The sequence below is a fragment of the Poromitra crassiceps genome (assembly GCF_964638095.1).
Source record: "Poromitra crassiceps genome assembly, chromosome: 14".
Classification (NCBI taxonomy): Eukaryota; Metazoa; Chordata; class Actinopteri; order Beryciformes; family Melamphaidae; genus Poromitra; species Poromitra crassiceps.
This window is the reverse complement of record NC_139633.1, coordinates 28,050,858-28,068,357: the sequence shown is the minus strand read 5'-3', so window position 1 is coordinate 28,068,357 and position 17,500 is coordinate 28,050,858. Positions and strand designations below refer to the sequence as shown.

At 42.2% G+C, this 17,500-nt stretch overlaps 1 protein-coding gene across 1 annotated transcript in view; it reads right to left on the bottom strand.

The window, feature by feature from the left end:
* The window catches only part of ltbp1 (latent transforming growth factor beta binding protein 1), a 186,798-nt gene that overhangs the window by 125,515 nt on the left and 43,783 nt on the right, over window positions 1–17,500 (bottom strand). Inside the window, exon 4 of the mRNA XM_083650710.1 lies at window positions 5,102–5,250. Coding sequence (XP_083506836.1) covers window positions 5,102–5,250 — 149 coding nt within the window. The remainder of the gene's footprint in view (window positions 1–5,101; window positions 5,251–17,500) is intronic.

Below are 17,500 nucleotides of genomic sequence, written 5' to 3'. Positions count from 1 at the left end.
AAATGTGACGCGTTCTTATTGGAGAAGCACTCGTCTTCACGCCATCATCTTTTTGGATGTGTTGGATTTGGTGTAGGTCGTTAGTCAGCTCTCCTTTGGCCAAAGGCCAGTATTGGTGATATTGACTGGAGCTTTTTCAGCTACAAGTGGGTCGATCTTTAGCTTATTGGAAGTGTACTGCCGTGAAAGTGATAGCTGTGTGGAAGTACACTCTTTTGACTGATTTAAGATACTTAAAGGAGGACTTACCCCCTAGATATGTATTAGAACAGTGATTTGAAAATACCTATGGAAAAAACCAAGAAATGACATATACTCTTGTCTATTCTGGACTCTTTGGCTGTGTTCAAGTCCAGATTTTTTTTCGGAAATCGACGCCATTACAGTTTGCCTACTGCCTCAAAAATAATTTATTTGAGAGGGGCCATATCTTTATAAATATCAACAACTAGCCAACGCTGGTGGCCTGTTTGGAAAGAGCTTTGCTCAAAATGGTTGAAAGTTATATCAATTTGGTAATTCAGTGGCGAACTAGAAATTTAATTATTTTTCTGCATGTATCTCTATGGAAACTACTCAAACTACGTTACGAGAGCAAAGTGACATGGGCTCGTTAACAGCAGCACACCCACAATAGGACAAACCTCTCGCTCTGGGGTAACACAATGCGAGATTTCTCCACGTAATTCCCTCGTCTAACTAGAGATAAACCGCGCAATGAAATCCGTTTTTAATTTGCGTTTTGGGGCTTTTCGTGATTCTTGTTGAAAGTTACAACACCTCTGATTTTTCCTCTCAGGGCGCAGGCAGAGCAGGGCAGAGACACACACACGCACGCACATGCAGAGCTCACACACACACAGACAGAGCCAGTCGCTCTGCTCTGCTGACTTCAAAGCCCCCGCCTCTCACTGCTGCTGTGTGCTGCTGCCGCGCGCCCCCGCGGGTGCATGAGAGAGCAGACTTTCCCGTTTGACTGGCCGAGAGAAAGTGCTTCCAAGTCGGACTGATAGCCGCGTAAATGTCAGACTGTGCTCTCTCTGCTCTGGCCGAGTCCGAGAGAGCCCAGCTGCTGCTGCGCGCGCGCCCGGAGCTTGGTGCTAGTGCATGAGGTTACAGTAGACTCTCTCCCGCCCGCTCCCGCCTGGCTGGGCTGGAGACAGTGCTTCCAACTCGGACTGATAATATAAACATCATCATTCGAGCTTATCCAGGTAAGATATTAATAAAGTAGTGACACATTCAGCGGGAAACTAACTATAATTAAGACATGTGCCAACTTTGACGACGTTTGGTTCAGTATTTTAAGAGCAAACTTCAATAGGAATAGGCTTGGAGTTCTGAGGAGCCAAAAGGGTACAGGGGGGGTAGGGGAGTAATTATCTTGAAATCCCATAGTCTTTGGGGACAACCTGACAGGTTGTACCAAATCTCCCATTCATTTGAGAAAGAAAAAAAAAGCAGTGTTCGACCTTTAGAGGGCGCTTATGCCAGATATGCTGCTGAAAAATGATACAAATGGTCAAATGGCAACAGTTTGGTGTCAAATGTGGAAATTTTGACCAGAATTCTTCACACATCACCCCCAAAGTCATATATATTGGTTAAAAGCTGAAAAAAAGTGTTTTGGAGGTAAGTTCTCCTTTAAGCTATTTAAAGAAACCGACAAAATTCCGATTGATGCATGGCTCACCATAACTAAGAGGTAAATGATAAAAAAGAAAAACAATTCAATCAAACTCTAGTCTGGCTGTCACTGCTCCCTGCATGAACGTACATACTTCAGTCGCTCAACATTCCAATTAAAAAAAAAGAAACTTCAGTCTGCATGCATTTTCATCATCAATACATCATTTGCACTGAAATGATTTGCAGACTATTGCTGGATGCTTTTAGCCAGGTTTTTGGGGGTTGGGATTAGATGCAGGAAGAGCCTGGACTTGGAATGATGGACGATGGCGGGCAGACAGAGGGAGGTCAGTACATAAATCCATTTGTACTATCCCACCATAGTATGGTGCCACAGTGAGCCACTTAGGTGGCGGTTAGGCTTGAGAAAATTGTGGAGACATTCGGTATGTGTGTGTGTGCGTGTGTGCGTGCGTGTGTGTGTGTGTGTGTGTGCGTGTGCGTGTGTGTGTGTGTGTGTGTGTGTGTTGTGTGTGTGCGTGTGCGTGTGTGTGTGTGTGCGTGTGTGTGTGTGCGTGCGTGCGTGCGTTCGGGCATGTGTGTGTGTGAGAGAGAGAGTGAGAGAGAGAGAGATTAATATTTTGCTGATGCTTTATTTGTGTCATGCACGTCAAAATGATTTCCCTCTGAGACTAAATCATTTATAGGCCTAAGCAGGCGGCCTTGGCTCTTCATTTTTGTCACGTGTGTGATGTCATCAGCTTAGCCTAGATGTTGGGAATTATTGTGATATAATAATAATAATTCCACAATAATAATAATTGGAATCTGATTCTCTCACGCGCGCACACCCCAAATTGTTTTGTTTTGTTTTTCCTCCCCAAATGAATTTGGCGAATCCCCCCTGCTATCCCGGTTGTGGCTCCACCCCCCCCCCCCTGCTGATCTGTGGAGAGCCGTTAACGTAGACGAGCACATGCACGTCCTTTTCACCTGACGGCGAGGCGTTTCCCCCGGCAGGATGTAGCACGTGGGTGGATATCGCGCTATTCCCCCCCAGTTCCCCTCCCCTCCGAACAGGCTGACCACCAGAGGAGGCGCTAGTGCAGCGACCAGGACTCATATACCCGCCACCGGCTTCCCAGCCGCAGACACGGCCAATTGTGTCTGTAGTAGGAACGTCTGCCCAAGCCAGCGGTACCGCTGCCTGGAACTGAACCCGGGTCTCCGCGGTGCGGTGGTACAGTACAGTAGGTGGTCAATCTGATTCTGAATGTACAATTGATATCCTAAGATTTGGTACTTTAGGAGGGTGCTGTATATTGATCAGCTTCACGTACAAAACAGGTGGCCGCCAAGCTTGAAACTAGCACTAAGCTACAGTACTTTTCACTTCTTTTCATTATGTTACCGGACGATCGCCACAAGTGACACTCAAATAATTACCATCATGTCAGTCAATCTTCAGAATCAGTCTGATTCTCTCTGTTATTACCAGAATAACAAACCCCCACACCTCCCACCACCACAAACATAACCAATTAGTTTCCCCAATTAGAGCATGCTGTGTGTTATTGGACTCTGTTGCGTTGACATGAGCGTACACGTAGCGGCAGCAGCCATTCCTTTGGGAGGTGTGTGTGTGTATGTGTGTGTTTACTGTGTACATAAATGTAGGTATGTGTATGTTGGAGATGATTTTTCTTGTGTGGGGGAGGGGAGGGGGGGGGGGTCAGGCTGTGGCGTAGCGCTGAAATTGAGCTAGCTTCCGTACGTAATGTGAGAAAACAGGGTGCCCGCCCAACCCGCTGATCTCAAGTCATGACAGGCCGACCCGAAGTGGAGCGGGTGGAACCAGGTCCGTTTGGCAGTGATTAATGGCTGGTGGGGATCAATCCAGCAGCCCTGAAATAACAAGCCGCCTCTGATGTAATTGGCTTACTTGGATCCTGAACACTGGCTAATGTCGCTGCTCACAGTGAGAGAGAGAGAGAGAGAGAGAGACAGACAGACAGACTATTAGTCTATCACTGCTAGTCTATCAGAGACCTTCCCAGAATCAACAGCGAGTTCTCTTTTGGCATTAAATGCACGTGGGTGTCCTCGGCCTGCTTTAAGGAGCTGCTAACAAATGAAGTAATTTCTTTAGCATGGCTTTCAAGGAAGAGCGTGGACCTCATTCACACTTGCTAAGTGTTCTGGTTGTCTGCATACCGCCCACATCTCATTTGTGGCAAAGCCGACGAGTAGGTGTTGAGGTGGCATCAAAAACCTTTCTGCCAGACTTTTTTTTTTACCAGACTTTTACCAGACCTTCTTCTACTACCAGCAGCACTGACCTGTCTACCAGAGGTGATGACACCTCTGCTCCCAGCGACAATGTGTCTGCCCAAAGGGAGGACATGTCTACTGCAGCGATGATGTTTATAGCCATGTTGATGACATGTCTGAAGGCAACGTTTCTACCTGCTGTGATGATGATGTTTCATTCCACAGAGTTTCTATCTGTGGTGATGACGCGACACGGGGGAACACTTTGACTCTAATGCCAACAACACGCTGTATATGGATTGCATTTCCACCCGGACTCTGGCTGAGATCCAATCACATTCCAGTTGCAATGTGTCCCCCATTTACACCTTGCATTAACGTGTATTTTCCTTATCCAGCCCAGACATCCAGATACAGATCACATTATAATACCATATGTAGATACAGATCACATTATAATACCATATGTAGATACAGATCACATTATAATACCATATGTAGATACAGATCACATTATAATACCATATGTAGATACAGATCACATTATAATACCATATGTAGATACAGATCACATTATAATACCATATGTAGATACAGATCACATTATAATACCATATATGTACAGTAGCGGAGGTGAGAATGCTGTTTCAAAGGTTTTCCCACCCTGACAACAATACAGTTCTGGGGGAGACAATGGATATGGAAACAATACTGGATGTTTTTTGCTGTTTGTTTGCATAGCAATAGTCAAATCAAAATATTGAATAATGACACAAAGTATCAACTATCATTTGACTATCTCTCTCTCTCTCTCTCTCTCTCTCTCTGTGTGTGTGTGTGTGTGTGTGTGTGTGTGTGTGTGTGTGTGTGTGTGTGTGTGTGTGTGTGTGTGTGTGTGTGTGTGTGTGTGTGTGTGTGTGTGTGTGTGTATGTATGTGTATATATACATTACTGTATTATATATATATATACACACACATAATATATATATATACATAATATATCATTGACTGTATATATATATATTATTATTTTTTATCTTTTTTTTTTTTTGGGGGGGGGTACTTATTTCATCAGAAGTCTATGTTCCACTTGAAATTTAGACTCAATAACATAATCCGGAATGTAGAGGGTCAAATAAATTCCGGAGTGTATCTCTTGAGAGTATAGGAGAGTCATATTTGTAACGTGATCTACTCACCATGGATGGGGTGGTGGTGTCCCACTGTCAGGGGGATTGGCCTCTCGGGTTGGGGCTGGACGTGGGGCTGGGTGTGTGCGTGGTAATATTTGGGCTTGATGACATACTGCTGGCTCTGACCCGGAAGCATCATGGGCATGGGTCGGATCCTGAAGGGGAAAAGAACACATTTACATTTTAGGCATTTAATGGACGTTTTTACTTCATAGTATTCGTTTTGGTGACAAACTTATGGGAACGCAAATCCTTCCGCGTGACCTACAGAAGCACTATATCACTATGCCCAATCTTGATTGGCTGGTGAAGGCAAATCCCTCCACCTCGCCAGAGGTGCTCCCCTATATAGGCGAGTGCCAGAGGAGGGGAGCCTATCAGGTGTAGAGGCTCTGTTGTACCATTCTTTATACGTAGACCATAACTCACTTGGGCTTGGCCAGACTTCAGCTGGGCCCCAGCTCAAGAAGAAAAACAACTGTGAGAACACAAAGAACGTATAAAAAAAGGATAATGTTTTTACAATCACCCTCCCATTTGACCACACCTTCAAATAAAATGCCTACTTAAGAACAGGAAACGAAAGGCTACTACAGTACACTTGTGAAAAACTCCCGCTGTACTGAGCTCCAGAAAGACAGAGAAGTGCCGGCCTTGACAGTCAATCGAAACACGGCCGCGGTGAAAAGCTGACATAAGAAAAATAACTTCAAACTATTTAATATCAATAATAATAATAATAATAATAATAATAATAATAATAATAATAATTTGCAGGACAATTAACCCGTGGCAAGGGAGCTTTATTTATGTCCTTAAAGGAACACTCCGCCCATTTTCAACCAGCTTTGTATCACTAGAACATCAGTAGTATATCAGAAAACTGTAAACGGTTTTGAAGTCTGTCATTTAATTTGACAGTTATTGAGTGTTAAAGTGTGGACCAGTGACATCACTGGTCCACACTAACTCAAATGAATAACTCATGAACTCAAATCAACTCTCAATAACTGTCAAACTAGATGAATGATGAATAGTTTGACAGTTATTGAGAGTTGATTTGAGTTAATGAGTTATTAATTTGAGTTAGTGTGGACCAGTGATGTCACTGGTCCACACTTTAACACTCAATAACTGTCAAATTAAATGACAGACTTCAAAACCGTTTACAGTTTTCTGATATACTACTGATGTTCTAATGATACAAAGCTGGTTGAAAATGGGCGGAGTGTTCCTTTAATGTGATTCGTATTGTTGTTGTTGTTTTCTAGTGCTTTTGGGGCACGGTGGCGCAGTGGTATCGCTGTCGCCCCCCCCTGGATGCCTGGATTTTCCCCGGCCACCATCAGCATCTGTGTGTGTGTGTGGTTGGCAGCATGTGTGTGTTGGGTTGTCGTGTGACAATAGAGAGCCAAAGTGAACGTCACTTCCTGCTTCAGCACTGTACCAGAGATTTTCATTGGCCATTTATTTTCCCATAGACATTTCGTAAAATGCTTATAAAAAATAGTTTTACTTGGTCAAACCAAACGGTTCAGCTATATTTAGAATCGGGAGAGACCATAGAACATTTCACTCCCACCAAAACAAAACAGAAACATCGAAAAAATATTTTCTTTGAATCCGCAATTTCTTTACGTTTTAGTCCAAGTGAAATGTTATGCGGTCTCCCCTGTTTCTGAACCGTTTGGTTTGACCAGGTAAAACTATTTGTATAAGCATTTTACGAAACGTCTATGGGAGAATAAATGGTGGATGAAAATCTCTGGTAGAGTGCTGAAGCGGGAAGTGACGTTCACTTTGGCTCGCTATAAAGACGGGTTTGTCCGTCCGACTTTGACTTGACTTTGACTTTTACCATTTTATTCTTGGTGCATTTTATTTATGTTCTGTTTTTTTTTTTTTTTTTACTATAAAGCACTTTGTAACTGTTTTGAAAAATGCTATATAAATAAAGTTGATTATTATTTATTATTTATGGGCGTCTGTTTTTTTCCTCCTCGCTTCCCTTGGTCTTCCTGCCGGTGAAGAGTCGAAGAGTCAGGAATACTAACGCGGGCCAGCTGGCATATGAGGCGGTCAAGGGTGGACAGCCATCACATAGGAGATGGATGCTGTGGTCCCCAGGCTGGTCTCTCTCAGCCCTGATGGGCCAGGTGATACCTACCGTTCCTCCTCCCACCTCTCTCAGCCCAACGCAGCACTTCTGACAGGAGTTTGGACGTGAACAAACAAACCCAGCCTAAAGGAAGCTCTGCTCTTATACAATTCTCGGAAAGCTTCAACAGTTCGGCACCTGTGCGTGTCTGTTTCAGGACATCGCTCTCCCCTCATAACTTACTGCGTTTCGCTCATGGACGTTGCCTCGTGCAACATACAGAAACAGCATTCCATCTGTTCCCAAAGACTGGTTTGAACACAAATCACTGCCTAGTAAGACATTAACGAGCTGCAAAATATCTTTGGTGTAACTAAAACCAGGACCGCCCATGAGTTTGGCATCAGGTGATAGTGCTATGCTTGTGTTGATATCAGAATCGACTATCCTTAGACCCATACAGTATGCCCAAAAGTAATCCTTCAAAATAAAGTCTTGTTGCCTCAAGTTTACCTCAGTTGCCATATCCAACTGAGCCACCGGGGACACCCTCATCCTATTCATTTTAAAGCACTACTACACTTGGTTTGAACATGGGCATTATTTCGGAGAACCGCAATATAAACTACTCAGACGCAGATCAGATGCAGCTGGACGAGTTTGTAGTGTTCGGATTTGTTCTTCCAATTCATTTGAATGAGGCCAAGAAAACGGAAAACTGACATTTTGTTTAACATTTGGTGAACAGATCCTGCTTTAAAGACAATAAAGCAATCTTGGGTCCTTCATAATTTTGCATTTCTATACTTGGTTTACACCAAAAGTAGTATTGGGGAAAAAACTAGAGACGGTCTCCCAAACAAGAACTATCTCTCCTCAATGGTATCCCTCCACTATGTTCTCTTCTATCAATAAAAATGCTATTTGGCAAAAAATTATGTTCTAAAACGTTGGACCAACAGTCAGTTGAAAAATCACAGCAGCAGGAGCTGTTGTTGAATCCGTTCACCGACGTGTTAAATGTCAGTTTTCAATTTCTGCGGCTCATTCAAATGAATAGGACGTAAAAATGTCACTAATCTAAAAAAAACACTAAACTCATCCAGCTGCATCTGATCTTTATGATTCGTTTATGATCATCGAGTGTTCACGTCAAGTACCGAATAACCCCCATGTTCAAACTAAGTGGAATATTGCTTTAAATGGGGAGCGTAGTGAGAGGAGCTGGTAGCAGTGGGTATCCCTGCGCTCATAGTCCCCAGGCTGAAGCTGCTGCCCCCTGAGGCAGTGAGTCACCCAGCGTTATGCATTCTCCATTGTAGCGCTAACGGTGGCCTGACAGAATGTTATAGCACTGAGTCACTTTGTAGCATGTCACAGCACAGTGGCAGAGAAAGGGGCCACAGCACCAAGGCCTTCTTTGAGTGGATATTAACACACTAATAAATCCTGAAGCGACCGATGGGACAAAGGCACAAACTGGTGTATTTGTGCAAGTGGCTTTCCTGCCTCCGCCTCCTCCTCCTCCTCAACAGGAAACCATGACTCACTTCAGAGGGGAACTTTCTTTTTGAAGTGCCTCGACTTGAACAAAAGCCTTTTTTGAGCTTGATTTGTGCAAGGTGTTTTCTTATTTTTCCTTCCTCCGCTGAGCATCCACGTCCCACGTCCCACGTCCCACGTCTCAGAGTCTAGAGGGGTTTTTAGAGGTCGGGTCCTTGCTCATCTCTGGGTAGGTTAGTAGGCCTAATTTGGCTGGTCCTGTGAGTGTAATGTGTTTTACTGTGATGACTGTGTTATATTCTTGAGTAAGTGTGTTTATGTCGTTTCTAATGTAATTTTGAGTGTGACTAATAATGGGTGATTTTAGGATAGGTTCTCTTGAAGTACCATATTTATTGGTGTCAAATCTATGTTTGTGATGGGGATTTTTGATACAGATTTTTAGATGACTATTATGTTTTGTGTTTTTTTTTTTTAGAACATCGGGGACCATGTTGGAAATAAGTGTTTACACTTTTACATGCTATCCCTTGGATCTTGTTGTTGTCTTCGATATCCATTAATAAAGTCAATCAATCAATCAATCAATCAATCAATCATGTAGTCTCTTCAAACAGACGAGTTTGCAAATGCTTCCGCCTACCCATCTGTACTTCACAGAGGAGAAAGTTGGTCAAACCGGGCGTTATAGGCGGGACATCCGCTCAAGGCGGGACATTCGCTAATTTCTCAAATCACCTGCCTCGGTCTTGTTTACATGTGTCATGATTGGTCGAATACAATCAAACTTCTTTGGAAGATGACAACTTCCTCTCTGGCCACATTTTAACGGGCTGCAGTACAGACCGACTGGCTTGAGAGAATACATTCCACTGGGCCTTCTCCCTAGCAAGTAAGGAGGAGTCTACAGTGAAGCTCAGTGTGACGCTGGATGCTCATTACAAGCGATAAATTCGCATGGAGTCGCCTTCGCCCTGTTTAGCCCCGCCCTGCTGGTCTCTTGGTGCTGCAGCTTGGGTGGCCGTCTTGCTGTCTTTCTGTTTCGCATTGGTCTAGGTATTTTGAATTTGGCCCCTCCTCTCGTCTTGTCGTTTGCGATATCAGTGACGCCAGGTATCCCAGCATGCTTTTTCAGCGATTTGGTCGCATTCAATACAAAGTGAACTGACTATTGTCAGCTTATAGTGGCTTATATATATATACCATATATATACCAGCTTATAGTGGCTTATATATATATACCAGCTTATAGTGGCTTATATATATACCATATATATACCAGCTTATAGTGGCTTATATATATATACCATATATATACCAGCTTATAGTGGCTTATATATATATACCATATATATACCAGCTTATAGTGGCTTATATATATATACCATATATATACCAGCTTATAGTGGCTTATATATATATACCATATATATACCAGCTTATAGTGGCTTATATATATATACCATATATATACCAGCTTATAGTGGCTTATATATATACCATATATATACCAGCTTATAGTGGCTTATATATATATACCATATATATACCAGCTTATAGTGGCTTATATATATATACCAGCTTATAGTGGCTTATATACCATATATATACCAGCTTATAGTGGCTTATATATATATACCATATATATACCAGCTTATAGTGGCTTATATATATATACCAACTTATAGTGGCTTATATACCATATATATACCACCTTATAGTGGCTTATATACCATATATATACCAGCTTATAGTGGCTTATATATATATACCATATATATACCAGCTTATAGTGGCTTATATATATATACCATATATATACCAGCTTATAGTGGCTTATATATATATACCAGCTTATAGTTAAGCAATATATCACGAGAGCAAGTGTGTTGTGGTGAATATATCCCCCTGATCAGTTGTTATCCCACGAGGCCGCAGGCCGAGTGGGATAACAACTGAGCAGGGGGATATATTCCACAACACACGCTGCTCGAGTGCTATATTGCTTTTATAAAAGGGTTCCAAGTATAATAATATAATAATAATAACACTATAAGTCCGACTGGCATGGTATTCTGAGAGTCAGTTGAAACACTACTGTAAGGCGGGACCTCTAGCAAGAAGATAGACCTGCGGGTGATTTGATTGGATCGTTCTGGAGACTGAAGTCGACATTGGCCAATCCTGGCGCTTGGCTGAGAGCTTTCTGGAAACCCAGGCAGCTCGAGCGCAGCGTTGCATTCTCAGGGCTTGCCCGACGTTACGGGGTTAAATGCGGGGTTAAATGCGGAGTTAACAGCCTTTCTTTTGCAAAGAAGACATTAGCCCGCATCTATTCTTGTACAAAACATCATTTTCTGCGAAGTATTAGTAAAGTTATAAGCGAAGATCGATTCACAAGGATCTGACAGCTGTCTCCGCCATTTTTTTTCTTCTACGTTGTCATTTGAGGTAAGCCTTATTATTACTCTCTTAGTAAGAGAGTTGCCATGGCAACCAATAACCCATGGCCATGGGTTATTGAACTCGGTTACTGGAATTATACAATGGCTGTGAACCAATCAGATTGCTTGATTTGAGAGAGCCATTTTATAATGGCTTATATACCATATATATACCAGCTTATAGTGGCTTATATATATACCATATATATACCAGCTTATAGTGGCTTATATATATATACCATATATATACCAGCTTATAGTGGCTTATATATATATACCATATATATACCAGCTTATAGTGGGCATCAGGCCTGAGAGGCCTGTTGTTTGGTTGAGGTGGCCTGTGTGGTTTGCAGCTACAATGTTTTGAATAGGCAAACTGTTTTTCATTGCCTTTCATAGTTTGAGACTTTTTTGGGGGGGATGTTCCCCTCGTCTTGTGGCGTCGCAAGATTGGACCGTGTTGTGTATTACTTCAGATTGGACCGTGTTGTGTATTACTTCAGATTGGACCGTGTTGTGTATTACTTCAGATTGGACCGTGTTGTGTATTACTTCAGATTGGACCGTGTTGTGTATTACTTCAGATTGGACCGTGTTGTGTATTACTTCAGATTGGACCGTGTTGTGTATTACTTCAGATTGGACCATGTTGTGTATTACTTCAGATTGGACCGTGTTGTGTATTACTTCAGATTGGACGTGTTGTGTATTACTTCAGATTGGACTGTGTTGTGTATTACTTACTTCAGATTGGACCGTGTTGTGTATTACTTCAGATTGGACCGTGTTGTGTATTACTTCAGATTGGACCGTGTTGTGTATTACTTACTTCAGATTGGACCGTGTTGTGTATTACTTCAGATTGGACTGTGTTGTGTATTACTTCAGATTGGACTGTGTTGTGTATTACTTCAGATTGGACTGTGTTGTGTATTACTTCAGATTGGACTGTGTTGTGTATTACTTCAGATTGGACCATGTTGTGTATTACTTCAGATTGGACTGTGTTGTGTATTACTTCAGATTGGACTGTGTTGTGTATTACTTCAGATTGGACTGTGTTGTGTATTACTTCAGATTGGACTGTGTTGTGTATTACTTCAGATTGGACCGTGTTGTGTATTACTTCAGATTGGACTGTGTTGTGTATTACTTCAGATTGGACTGTGTTGTGTATTACTTCAGATTGGACCGTGTTGTGTATTACTTCAGATTGGACCATGTTATTACTTCAGATTGGACCGTGTTGTGTATTACTTCAGATTGGACTGTGTTGTGTATTACTTCAGATTGGACTGTGTTGTGTATTACTTCAGATTGGACCGTGTTGTGTATTACGGTACTTCAGATTGGACCGTGTTGTGTATTACTTCAGATTGGACTGTGTTGTGTATTACTTCAGATTGGACTGTGTTGTGTATTACTTCAGATTGGACTGTGTTGTGTATTACTTCAGATTGGACCGTGTTGTGTATTACTTCAGATTGGACCGTGTTGTGTATTACTTCAGATTGGACTGTGTTGTGTATTACTTCAGATTGGACCATGTTGTGTATTACTTCAGATTGGACCGTGTTGTGTATTACTTCAGATTGGACTGTGTTGTGTATTACTTCAGATTGGACTGTGTTGTGTATTACTTCAGATTGGACCGTGTTGTGTATTACTTCAGATTGGACCGTGTTGTGTATTACTTCAGATTGGACCATGTTATTACTTCAGATTGGACTGTGTTGTGTATTACTTCAGATTGGACTGTGTTGTGTATTACTTCAGATTGGACTGTGTTGTGTATTACTTCAGATTGGACCGTGTTGTGTATTACTTCAGATTGGACCATGTTATTACTTCAGATTGGACCGTGTTGTGTATTACTTCAGATTGGACCGTGTTGTGTATTACTTCAGATTGGACTGTGTTGTGTATTACTTCAGATTGGACTGTGTTGTGTATTACTTCAGATTGGACCGTGTTGTGTATTACTTCAGATTGGACCGTGTTGTGTATTACTTCAGATTGGACTGTGTTGTGTATTACTTCAGATTGGACTGTGTTGTGTATTACTTCAGATTGGACTGTGTTGTGTATTACTTCAGATTGGACCGTGTTGTGTATTACTTCAGATTGGACCGTGTTGTGTATTACTTCAGATTGGACTGTGTTGTGTATTACTTCAGATTGGACCGTGTTGTGTATTACTTCAGATTGGACCGTGTTGTGTATTACTTCAGATTGGACCGTGTTATTACTTCAGATTGGACTGTGTTGTGTATTACTTCAGATTGGACTGTGTTGTGTATTACTTCAGATTGGACCGTGTTGTGTATTACGGTACTTCAGATTGGACCGTGTTGTGTATTACTTCAGATTGGACTGTGTTGTGTATTACTTCAGATTGGACTGTGTTGTGTATTACTTCAGATTGGACTGTGTTGTGTATTACTTCAGATTGGACTGTGTTGTGTATTACTTCAGATTGGACTGTGTTGTGTATTACTTCAGATTGGACCGTGTTGTGTATTACTTCAGATTGGACCGTGTTGTGTATTACTTCAGATTGGACCGTGTTATTACTTCAGATTGGACTGTGTTGTGTATTATTTCAGATTGGACTGTGTTGTGTATTACTTCAGATTGGACCGTGTTGTGTATTACTTCAGATTTGACTGTGTTGTGTATTACGTTCAGATTGGACTGTGTTGTGTATTACTTCAGATTGGACCATGTTGTGTATTACTTCAGATTGGACCGTGTTGTGTATTACTTCAGATTGGACTGTGTTGTGTATTACGTTCAGATTGGACTGTGTTGTGTATTACTTCAGATTGGACCATGTTGTGTATTACTTCAGATTGGACCGTGTTGTGTATTACTTCAGATTGGACCGTGTTGTGTATTACTTCAGATTGGACCGTGTTGTGTATTACTTCAGATTGGACCATGTTGTGTATTACTTCAGATTGGACCGTGTTGTGTATTACTTCAGATTGGACTGTGTTGTGTATTACTTCAGATTGGACTGTGTTGTGTATTACTTCAGATTGGACCGTGTTGTGTATTACTTCAGATTGGACCGTGTTGTGTATTACTTCAGATTGGACCGTGTTGTGTATTACTTCAGATTGGACCGTGTTGTGTATTACTTCAGATTGGACCGTGTTGTGTATTACTTAGTTCAGATTGGACCGTGTTGTGTATTACTTCAGATTGGACCGTGTTGTGTATTACTTCAGATTGGACCATGTTGTGTATTACTTCAGATTGGACCATGTTGTGTATTACTTCAGATTGGACTGTGTTGTGTATTACTTAGTTCAGATTGGACCGTGTTGTGTATTACTTCAGATTGGACCGTGTTGTGTATTACTTCAGATTGGACTGTGTTGTGTATTACTTCAGATTGGACTGTGTTGTGTATTACTTAGTTCAGATTGGACCATGTTGTGTATTACTTCAGATTGGACTGTGTTGTGTATTACTTCAGATTGGACCGTGTTGTGTATTACTTCAGATTGGACCGTGTTGTGTATTACTTCAGATTGGACTGTGTTGTGTATTACTTCAGATTGGACTGTGTTGTGTATTACTTCAGATTGGACCATGTTGTGTATTACTTCAGATTGGACCGTGTTGTGTATTACTTCAGATTGGACTGTGTTGTGTATTACTTCAGATTGGACTGTGTTGTGTATTACTTCAGATTGGACCGTGTTGTGTATTACTTCAGATTGGACTGTGTTGTGTATTACTTCAGATTGGACTGTGTTGTGTATTACTTCAGATTGGACTGTGTTGTGTATTACTTCAGATTGGACCGTGTTGTGTATTACTTCAGATTGGACCGTGTTGTGTATTACTTAGTTCAGATTGGACCGTGTTGTGTATTACTTCAGATTGGACCGTGTTGTGTATTACTTAGTTTAGATTGGACCATGTTGTGTATTACTTCAGATTGGACCATGTTGTGTATTACTTCAGATTGGACCGTGTTGTGTATTACTTAGTTCAGATTGGACCATGTTGTGTATTACTTCAGATTGGACCATGTTGTGTATTACTTCAGATTGGACCGTGTTGTGTATTACTTCAGGAGTGCAGCGAAAATAATCAGTAAATCTATTTGAGCCCCTAAATCCTCCTGGCAAGGGCTTGCGGTAAAAATAAAAGTCAGCCTGAATATATCTCTCTCTGCTCCTCGCTGTTTGGTCAGCTGTTAGCGATGGGTTCAACCGCGCATCGTCTTCATTCTCCGATAGTTAAACCGAGGACTACTAGAGGTTTGGAATGCACATGGTCTGGTTGGAGACGTGCTGTATTTCTCATCGTTTATCTTTTCAAATAGGTCAGATATATCCAGCCCAGCCCTGTTTACCTAGAGACTATAAATGCCAGAGCTTCACTCACGGGTCACATGGGCCATGTGCTCTGAATTGTGATCATGCAGTATGACTTTATTAGAGATAAGCAGCTTATCTCCACTTAGTTCCAGAGATGAATCACGCAGCAGCAGATAGAGGAGAAGCTTGTTGAAATGAATCCAGGGGATTTTCTGGTGTTAACAAAGTACAAAATAGTGACTAACGATCGCTGCGTCTTTCCCAAATACATCCATTCAACGACCGAATCAGAGGAGCCTGCCACTGCGCCAAACATGTCCTTTCAAAAGTGGCTTTTTTTTATGTTGTCTGTAGCACACAGTCAACAAAAAGTCATAAAAACTGCAAGTAATTTACATCATGAAAACGGTGACTTAGCATAATGCCAATAACACAAGGACATATCAGCCTAGATTCATATTGACTACCGTATACAGTAAAATCCGCCAATAATCTCAGATGTCAGTCTGTGACAAAATACTGCAAATTCCCTCCTCTCTTCTCGGGAGCGACATAGGAATGGCTAATCCGCGCTGAAGTTGAAAGGCCCAAATGGAAATAGAAAGGCTCCCTACATCTTTGTAAGGCATGACTGATACATTTCAAAGGCCTTTTCCCAGAATAATAAGTCTTTAAGGAACACCGGGAAAGATGAAAAGGTCTTCCCACCACCGTGCACGGTGCACTTGGCCTCTTAGGCCTCGTTCAGACTGCAGCCGACAAATCTGATTTGTTTCTCAAATCGGATCGACAGACCGTTCGCAGGGCCAAAAATCCGATTTGGGCAAGTGACCAGATCAGATATGTGTGTCCAGATGTCACCAACCTATCTGTATGGGTTGCTGTGGGAACGACGTAGGCCTCAGTACTACGCAGGTGACGCAGCGTTCCAACGCTGACACATGAGAAATGGAGATCCATCATCTCGACAATCGCTATCCAAACAATCGCGCTGTCAAGTCACGGGGGAGAACACCTCTGTTGCACCAGACAAACTCAGTGACGGAGGAGGCTGGTATATGTTGCGATGTTCTGCGCTGCAGTCATGGCGGGCTTCACTTTGCAGAGAGTGGCTTACCAATTTTAGAATGCGCCCAGGGGATGTTTGTCAGCCATCTAGGACCAAGCCTTGACCATCAAAACACTCACTCTAGGTGGCCAATATCCGTGGAGAAACAGGTTGTTGCAATTGCGAGTGACACAAAAGACACTTTGAAATCCGATTTGAGCGACCAGCGCATCTGGAATGAAGATGCACCTGTTGAAATCCGATTGGGATTGGAATCGCATTTGAAACAACCCCCTAATGTGGTTTGGATCCGATTTGCCAAAATCGGATTCCATGTGGGTTTTTTTCTGTTCAGACTGGAGAAAATCAACCAGACTCCAATCTGGATATGCCAAAATGTGATTTGGGCTGGCAGTCTGAACAAGACTAAGGTCGTGCTCTTTGCCTGTATACAAGGAAGCCCGTTCACCCCGCGGTGGTAAAGTCTGAAGCTCAAGACCTCGAGCAGGGCCTTTTATCAGTCCAGCTCCATCCATCCAATGATGTCATAATGATATAACTGATTTCAGTTAGAATGGCACACAAAGCTGTGTTTTGATTGGTTCCGAATTGAACCAATCTGAGCACAGCACTTCGTCGGGTCCCCAGCAACACACCCACCAAGTATGAAGTCAATCAGATGGCCGGTTCTCGAGATATGATGATGATATTAAAAGGAGCATTAAAAAGTAAGTTGAGGGATAAAATGAGTGAGTCGGGCTATTTCATTAAATGTAACTGGAATCTGTACCAGTGGGACAACAACAACAAGGGCAATCCCTTCCACGGCAGCAAATCCAGGTTAAAGTTGACCCCTGCCCAAAAGAGCAAAATATTCACACAGGAGTCTAAAGAAAAGCAGGACGAGATGAGAAGAACACCCAGGCCCCGTTCCAATACCCATACTTCCATACTATTTAGTAGGCAAAAAAA